Source organism: Gopherus evgoodei, chromosome 21, assembly GCF_007399415.2.
Source record: "Gopherus evgoodei ecotype Sinaloan lineage chromosome 21, rGopEvg1_v1.p, whole genome shotgun sequence".
Taxonomy (NCBI): Eukaryota; Metazoa; Chordata; order Testudines; family Testudinidae; genus Gopherus; species Gopherus evgoodei.
This window is the reverse complement of record NC_044342.1, coordinates 7,091,535-7,100,322: the sequence shown is the minus strand read 5'-3', so window position 1 is coordinate 7,100,322 and position 8,788 is coordinate 7,091,535. Positions and strand designations below refer to the sequence as shown.

General features: G+C 42.9%; 1 protein-coding gene and 1 pseudogene across 1 annotated transcript; one reads left to right on the top strand and one right to left on the bottom strand.

Annotated features, from left to right (window-relative positions):
* Positions 1-1,328: 1,328 nt before the first annotated feature.
* On the bottom strand, positions 1,329-2,126 carry LOC115637935 (olfactory receptor 14I1-like). The gene has a single exon (XM_030539519.1). The coding sequence runs from the start codon at positions 2,124-2,126 to the stop codon at positions 1,329-1,331; it is 798 nt and encodes a 265-aa protein (XP_030395379.1).
* Positions 2,127-7,706: 5,580 nt separating this feature from the next.
* Positions 7,707-8,268, top strand: LOC115637845 (annotated as a pseudogene).
* Positions 8,269-8,788: the final 520 nt, after the last annotated feature.

The window sequence follows — 8,788 nt, the reverse complement described above, 5'->3', positions numbered from 1 at the left end:
ATAATAACAGTAACAATAAGCAGCCAACTTCTGTGATCCAGGGCACGTTTAATCACCTTTGGATCCTTGTGGGATAAAACACCCTTGGCCAAATCCAGATCCCTTTAAAGTAAATGGATAAATCCTAGTTGTTACGGTTACAGGCCTAGTTGCATCTATCACCTGTTAGGGATGGTCTAAATAATACTGAGTCCTGCTTTGAGTGCAGGGGACTGGACTAGAAGACCTCTTTTGGTTCCTACCAGTCCTACAATCCTATGATTCTGTCATTCTCTGGTCTCTCTGAATGCACATCTTCAGCTTTGTGCTTCATGCCTACACATTTCATAGGGTGGAAACTCGTGATTCTCTCACTTCTATACTGAGACCCAGGCTACAGCACCGAGTGCACCAACCATGATTTCTCAGCTAGTCTGGTTAGGTTTGGGTCCTGCAGTTCTTCCCACAGAGCTGTGACCAGTCGTAAGTTGAGTGACCAGCTGGTCTTTTCCAAAGTATAATTTATTTAGCACAGCAGGAACAAAGAAAACTGTGCTCAGACACATCACTACTAAAAGACTAAAATCCCATCAGCATTAAAATAATCATTTGAACAGAAACTCAGCCATCCTTACACTGACAGAAATTATTTCCCATCTCTTGATCAACATGGGAATCAAAAGTTGAGCCCTCTCCCATGAAAGGCATGACACACTGACACCCCCAGTACGTGGAGAGAACAATAAAGAAAGAGGGGAAAAGACACATGCGTCTAAGCAACCATACCCCACTCTCTGCAATTCACAGAAAACAGCCCAACCAGCAAAACAAAACAAGAAACAGAGGCAATCAAGCAAATAAAACATCTCTTATCCCAAACATAAATATTACCCCTCCCCCTCAAAAAAGAAGAGATGCGCCAGAGAGTAAATGAAGTTGACTAACGACTTTGCAGTAGCTACTAATTTACTGTGTATGGTGCTCTGACGATGTAGTGATGGTAGCCATATAAATCCTTAAGATGGATTAATAGATATGTTCCGACCTCATTTACACTGGTTAATTCTACAGTAACTCCACTGACTTCAGTGGAATTCATCTGTACTTTAACCACTACATAAACACATTGCAGGTGATTTTCCCATAGAAAGAATATTTTTATCTGTTAAATGAAACACAATAAAATGACAGTTATGGGAGAAAGACAAACATATTGTTCCTGGTAAATAATGTCTGCACATTCAGCCTCCTCAGGGCAGCTTTGATCTCCTTGTTCCTCAGGCTGTAGATGACTGGATTCATTGTTGGAGGCACTAAAGAATACAGAACAACCATCACGAGATCCATCCTCATGCTGAGCTAGAGGTAGGTTTCAGGTAGGCAAAGATGCCAGTGCAAAACAACAAGGAGACCACAGTGAGGTGAGGGAGACAGGTGGAGAAGGCTTTATGTCGGCCCTGCTCAGAGGGGATTCTCAGCACTGTCATGAAGATATGAACATATGACACAATTATTAAAGCAAAGCAGCTTAATATCAAGCATGCACTAAAGCCAAGAATGCCAACTTCACTGAGGTGTGAATCAGAGCAAGTGAGTTTGAGTAGCTGGGGGATTTCACAGAAGAACTGGTTGATGACATTCAACTGGCAGAATGGTAACTTGAAGGGGTTCCCAGTGTGCAGGGCAGAGTACACAATACAAGTAATCCAGGCACTGGCTGCCATTTGGACATAAGCATCCCTGTTCATCACTCTATCATAGTCCAGTGGTTGGCAGATGGCAATGTATCGGTCGTATGCCATGACAATGAGTAAAGTGATATTGGCTGCTGCAAAGAAGACAAAGAGAAAGACTTGGGCAATGCATCCAGCATAGGAAATTGACCTAGTGTTCAATAAGGAGTTGGCCATGGATTTGGGGACAATGGCAGAGATGGATCCAAGGTCTAGGATAGACATATTAATCAGGAAAAAATACATGAGAGTGTGAAGATGGGGGTCAAGAGCTACAGCTGTGATGATGAGAAGATTCCCAATTAAGGTTGCCAGGTAAATCACCAGAAACACCACAACATGTAAAATCTGCAGCTCTCGGACATCAGAGAATCCCAGGAGAAGGAACTCGGTCACTGTGGTTTGGTTGGACATATTCTTCCTCAGTTCATTGTGCCTTGCCTGTGCAGGGAAGAATAAAGACTATGGTCATTATTTATTCTGCGTTTCATTATAGCTATATTCAACTGCTGAAGATATTCTTTAATAATATCTAATGATGTGACTGTCACAGGAGCACTGCACTCATCAGTTCCATGACCAGGCATGGTGAATACTCCTGTCCCCTGACAATCAGACCATTTGTCAAGTGCATTATCTTACCAATGTAAATTGGCATTTCTCCCACTGTTGCTTGGTTATTTTCACCATCAAAGGATCTGACCCAAGAGTTGGCTTGATGAAATGTAGTATAAAGGCTGGATCAAATTACAACCTAAACCCAAAGCTGCTAACAATGGTCCCTCTATTCTGAGAAATAGCCAGCTGACAACTTGGGCATGAAACTGAAGTACTAAAATATGCCAACATAGCCTCATTCTCACTCTCTGAGGCTACACTCCATAGACTCACCCCACATCCAAAATGTCAGCTTGTATGTTATGATTCCACCACAGTAGCACGTCAATGGCCTGCTGCTCAATTAAAAACTGATTTAAGCACCGAATACCAGCTGTGCTTCCATCAGCATGGCATGACGATCTTGGAGAATCGGTAGCTCCTGGGTGGTGGTGTTCACTTCTGTGAATTTAGGTCTGTGCTGTGTGGCTCGTTGGCCATCAGTACATTTAGGTTCTATGTTTGGCTCTGTCACTGGCCTGCTCTCTGACCTTGGGCCAGTCACTTTGACCTTTCTGTGCCTTTTTTCCCCCTTTTAATTTTCATCTGTGTGTAATTACCGCTTTTGTAACCCACAGTCCTCCTGGGTGTGGGTTACAAAAGTAACTGAGACCATCTTAGAGCTTAAGAAGTCTGCTCTACAGCCTTAGCTAAGGGGGTTGTGGCCTTTAGCTCGTGGAGTTAGCTCCAGATATCCTAAATTCAATCCTGCCCACCAACACCCAGGGTCTATTGCTGTTACACTTTGAAACAAAAATACAAACAAGGTTGCAACAGAATGAAGTCATTTGAAATTAGGCAGTATCAATGTCCACAGAACTTCTTTAAAGTTTAAGGCTCATTGCAAATTGTCTGTTGATATTTTTTATGGAAATTTGGCTTTTTTCACCTAAAGAATGTGTGTTTACTAGTAAAAATATGTTTTTCATCTTAAAATTTTCAGCTTTCAGCTGAAAAAGTTTGATTGTCCACAACTGGCTAAAAAAAATATTTTTTTTGTTTGTTTCCAGAAGGGAGAAAAATTCTGACCAGGCATTTGATTAAACTGATAGTAAAAATCTTAAAAGAGTTCAGATTACAATTCATATTTATGTTCTTAAATTTCCCTTCTATATTAATTCCCAGCAATATTTAACCGAAGTAGCAAGCTTACTGTGTTGGAATTTGTAGACTTTTTCCCAAATTGCGACGCATTCTGTCATCCACTGCCTGGTTTCTTTGGTCAATATCATCTATCTATCTATCTATCTATCTATCTATCTATCTATCTATCTATCTATCTATCCTCATTTCCCTCACCACTGTGATGTCTTGATGGCAAAGGCACAACTGCCTAAGAATCCTTTCAACCCCTCACTCTTACCTGCTCAACACTTAAAACTTAGATCAACATAGTTATACCACTCAAGGCTATACATTCACACCCCAGAGTGGTGTAGCTATGCTGCTTTCACTCCTATGTAGATGGAACAAAATCAATGGAAAAAATATGCGTGAAGATCCAACTCCCATAACTCAGGGAGGTGATATTCCTACATAACCACCCTTTCCATCACTGCAGGCTGTGGCTACTCTACAGGGTTCCTCTGGCACATCTACCATGCTGTAGCTATGCTGTTATAGCCCTCGTAGAATAGACATGGCTTTTGAGACAGAACTGACTGTTGCGCTCTGTAGGTGAGCTGTGTGTAGCCGGCTTTGATCGTCACCGGCATTAGACAAGCAACACTGCAGGAAGGTGATTTATCCATGTCTAATTTGTAAGAGCTAGAGGGACTCATTCCCTGGAGTCCTGAACAGCTCAGAACCAGAGATTCAGAGACAAAAGTTCATGAATTCATCAATTTTAAATCCAAAATGTACCATTATTATCCTGTAATTTAATTCCAGCACAGCACAGTCCCTAGAATCTCCCCCAGAGTTTCCTGATTGCAGCCTAGCTTCTGTGTATTGGCTAGAGCCGCAAAGGGTTTTAGGAACCTACAGATAAAGCCAAGTGCCTAGTGGGATTTATCAAAACTCCTAAGTGAGGCAAAAGTCTAAATCCCATAGACTTTCAATGGGAGTTAGGTGCACAACCTGCTTAGGGGCTTTTGTAAATACCACTGGGAACCTATTAGAATAGTAAGGTGCCTAAACCCCTTTGTAACCCTGGCCTTGCGTCTACCTTGTTACGTTCTAAGGCCTGGCCTTACTTGAACTTCAGAGACATTAAATCTATGATTTCCAAAGTTGCTTAATGGAGCAAACTTTGGATTTATACAACTGATAAGTCACCATCTGCAAACCACCACAGTCTGAGACCATTAGGGACTTCATGCAAGGAAATGTAGGTGCCTACCAGGTTAAGCAACAGCTCAGAAGAGGTTTTCAAGATGTTAATTTTGGACTTAGACACCTAAATCCTTTTGTGGATCAACCCCTTGGCCACTGTTCAGTGGGGATTGGTGTAAACAGGGGACTTAGACGTGAAAGCAGCTGCTTCATCTCTTGTCTCCCCAGCCAACCTGTTCCCTCCTGTGGTAAAATGTCTCTAGAATTCATATGGAAATAGATATGAACTATATCTTCCTGTCCTTTCAAATGTCCAGTGGGGGGCTAAGGCCAGGGACTGTCCTGCTCACTAAAGACTCCTTGTTGAGTCACAGTCTATTCCCAGGACCTCCCACAGTGTTAAGATTCTGCATCATGTGCAAGGAACATATCTTCAGCCCAGGGATTCAGATACTGATAGCAGCCAAAGTAATCAGACTGAGTGGGGAATTCTGCAGGAAACCCCCATGAGGGACACAGAGCTGTGATTATCCCCAGTGGGCATTAGCAGAAGAATGAGTAGAAAACAAGCCCCTGAGAATGGGCCAAATTAATCCTGGGCACAAATTCACTAAGCTCCATGTTGAGGTACCAGGGATGGGCTTGGGCCTGAGGAGAGACCTGTAACCTACTCTGCCACATTCTGTGCAATTAGAGCAGAAACAAGGGGCTGTGAGTGCTGCAGAATGTGGCACAAATGATACTGTGAACTCTTGCTCCAGGCTTTGAGCTGTGACTAGGACATTCAGAGTTTCTTCATGGAATTAGGTGCCCATCTCCCACTGACTGCACAAGGGCAGACAGCTATCTCCCTTACACCTCTTTGAATATTTCAGCATTAATGCATGGAGATTTCTGTCTTGTCCCCTTGTATCCTAGTTTTCTTTGCGTTGCCCTAGTCCTAAGTGGCCAGATGATTTGCCCAAGGTTTTGAAGTTGGATATTTTTCAGTAGTATATATAGAAGTGAAGGTGGCAGCTGGGCAATCTTCTCCCACTCACCAAAGCCTCTTAGGGGATTTCAGAGATCCAGGGCTAGATTCACAGAAGGAATCACTGTCTGTTTTTTAAGGTATTTAGGCCCTTAATGGGATCTTCAAAACACCCTTTGATGTCAGTGGGAATTAAGTGCCTAAAGGCTTTTGAAAATCCTCCTAGACACCTAAATGCCATTAAAAATCTGGCCCTTAGATGTTCTAACACTGAGCGATTACTTTAGCAAGCACTATTGAAGTACATAGGCTAGCAGCATATGGCCCTGGTCTATAGCCAGATGCCTGCAGGAGCTGTTCCCTTTTAGCCTCCATTGCTCTCAGAAGTGAGACATCTGCTAAAATCCTTAGTGCCTGTTGAATACAGTGCCAGCATTCAGTTCAATTGCCTTAAGTGCATATACTAAGGCCTGTGAGATATCCGCCCTTATTTTCCCAATTCCTTCCCTCACCCCAGGGCCATCCTCTCCCTGGCTGAGATTACTGCCATGGTTTATGAATCCCAAGGATAACAGAATGTAATGCTTGAACCTTGTGTGGATCAAGGGGAGATAATTCAGTATAGGAAGTTTCCATTTATCTCATGATTACACTCACACAATAGTACCTCTGTGCACTGTACCTTTTGCAGCTGGCAATGTGGCCTTGAGGGCCTCTCCATTCACACCAGTGTAGTGGCTCAGCCAGATAAGGAGGAAAAGGAAGAGGATGCAAGATAACATGTTACAGGAGACCCTGTAAGCCTCTGCAGCCTTGAATGCTGAGCACAGGGCTTGGAGGATCACAGACAGCATGGCCAGGGAAAGAGTGGAAAGGAGAAAGGTACTGAAAAAAGGATAGGGACATGCAGCAGGAGATGGTAGTGCTTCTCAAGCAGCAAACAGTCATGATGCAGACTCTTGTTGACCTTGAGTTTCAATAGTCCTTTGCTTGCCTCCTGCTGCAGCCTGTAGAGAAGTGAATTCTAGGACCCCCCTACACAGCCCCACATACATTCCACATGGCATCAGGGGCTGTTGTACATGGTTAAAAAAGAACTAGATAAATTCATAGAGGATTGGTCCGCCAATGGCTATTAGCCAGGGTGGGTAGGAATGGTGTCCCTAGCCTCTGTTTGCAAGAAGCTGGGCGACAGAGGATGGATGACTCGATGATTCCCTGTTCTGTTCATTCCCTCTGGAGCACCTAGCACTGGCCGCTGTTGATAGACAGGATACTGGGCTAGATGGACCTTTGGTCTGACCCAGCAGGGCCATTCTTATGTTCCTCCAGCTCAGCCTCCACCCTGGGAGAGAATACAGGAAATCACAGCTTGCACACACACTGACCTGTGAGAGACACGGTTGGTGTATGGGTTTTTGAAATGGAAATGACTGTTCTTTCCCATTCAGAGGTTCTTTTCCCATTATTTATTAATTTTTATTCTGTTATAAATGTATCTATTTGAATAGGTATGGCATAAAAGGAGTTTTGGGGGAAACATTTTTTCTTTATTAGTAAATGTCTCTTAGTCATTATAAGTGACAAGTGCTGGGCACCTATGACAGTCATACAATGAGATATTAGGGAGAGGGAAAACAGGGCCATTTCCTCTGTTGCTGTAATCTTGACTATAACCCTTTTCATTCCTTCCACAACCATCACACAATGTGCTGAGGAAGAAAATGTCCAGCCAAACCACAGTGACCAGTTCCTTCTCCTGGGATTCTCTGGTGTTTGGGAGCTGCAGATTTTGCACTTTGTGGTGTTCCTGGTGATTTACCTGGCAGCTCTGCTGGGGAATCTTCTCATCATCACAGCCTTAGCCCTGGATCACCATCTTCACACCCTCATGTACTTCTTCCTGGTGAATCTGTCCATCTTGGACCGTGGTTCCATCTCTGTCACCATCCCCAAATCCATGGCCAATTACCTCATGAATACCAGGGTGATTTCTTATTCTGGATGCATTGCCCAAATCTTCTATTTTATTTTATTTTTATTTTTATTTTTTTCATATTCTTTGCTTCAGCAAATTTTGCCTTCTCATAGTCATGGCATATGACCAATATGTCTCCATCTGCCAATTGCTGCACTATAAGAGGGTGATGAACAGGAGAGCTTGTGTCCAAATGGCAGCCAGTGCCTGGATCAATGGGATTCTCTACTCTGCCCTGCACACCAGGAACACATTTGCAATATCCTTCTGTGGAGGCAATGCGATAGATCAGTTCTTCTGTGACATCCCCCAGCTCCTCAAGCTCGCCTGCTCCAACTTGTACCTCAGTGAAGTTGGGGCTCTCATCTTTGGTGTAGCCACAATCTCATGCTGCTTCATTTTCATAACTGTGACATATGTTCAGATCTTCACCAGAGTGCTGAGAATCCCTTCTGAGCAGGGCCGGCATAAAGCCTTCTCCACCTGCCTGCCTCACCTCGCTGTGATCTCCTTGTTACTTTTCACTTCCACTTCTGCCCACCTCTAGCTCAACCTTCACCTCCAGCTCAACCTTAAGTCTGGATCTCATGGTGGGTGTTATCTATTCCATGTTGTCTCCAAATGAATCCCATCATTTGCAGCATGAGGAACATGGAAGTGAAAGCAGCACTGAGTAAGCTGATAAGTTGGAAGTTATTCAGCAAGAATGAAATGTCCATGTTTCTCCTTTGTTAGCAATTTCATTCTCTGTTCCTTTATAAATATAATCATCTGACGACAGTATTCATTGTGTAATTTACACTAGTAAAAATACAAACATATCTCAAGAAAAAATGTAATTATTACACAGATATTGTACATATATCAATGTAATTAAGATTTGAATCTATCTATCTAATCTATCTGTGATGTACCGCTACCCATCTCCACACTACCTGGGAACCCTGCAAATAAAATCAGTAGCCATAGCAAAGTCTCTAGTGGGGTCCATGACTCTTCTTCTTCTTATTATTATTATAAAAACTCTCACTGAGGTATCAAAACATTTTTTCATTGTGTTTTTATTTGTTTGTCAGATTTTTAGTTTATATTTCCATAGTACTTTGTTATTTTTATTTGTATCTCTGTTCCAGTTGGGTTTGGAGGTGGGGAGGCCTGGTGATATAGTGGGTGCTTGATTAGACAGGATTTCCTATC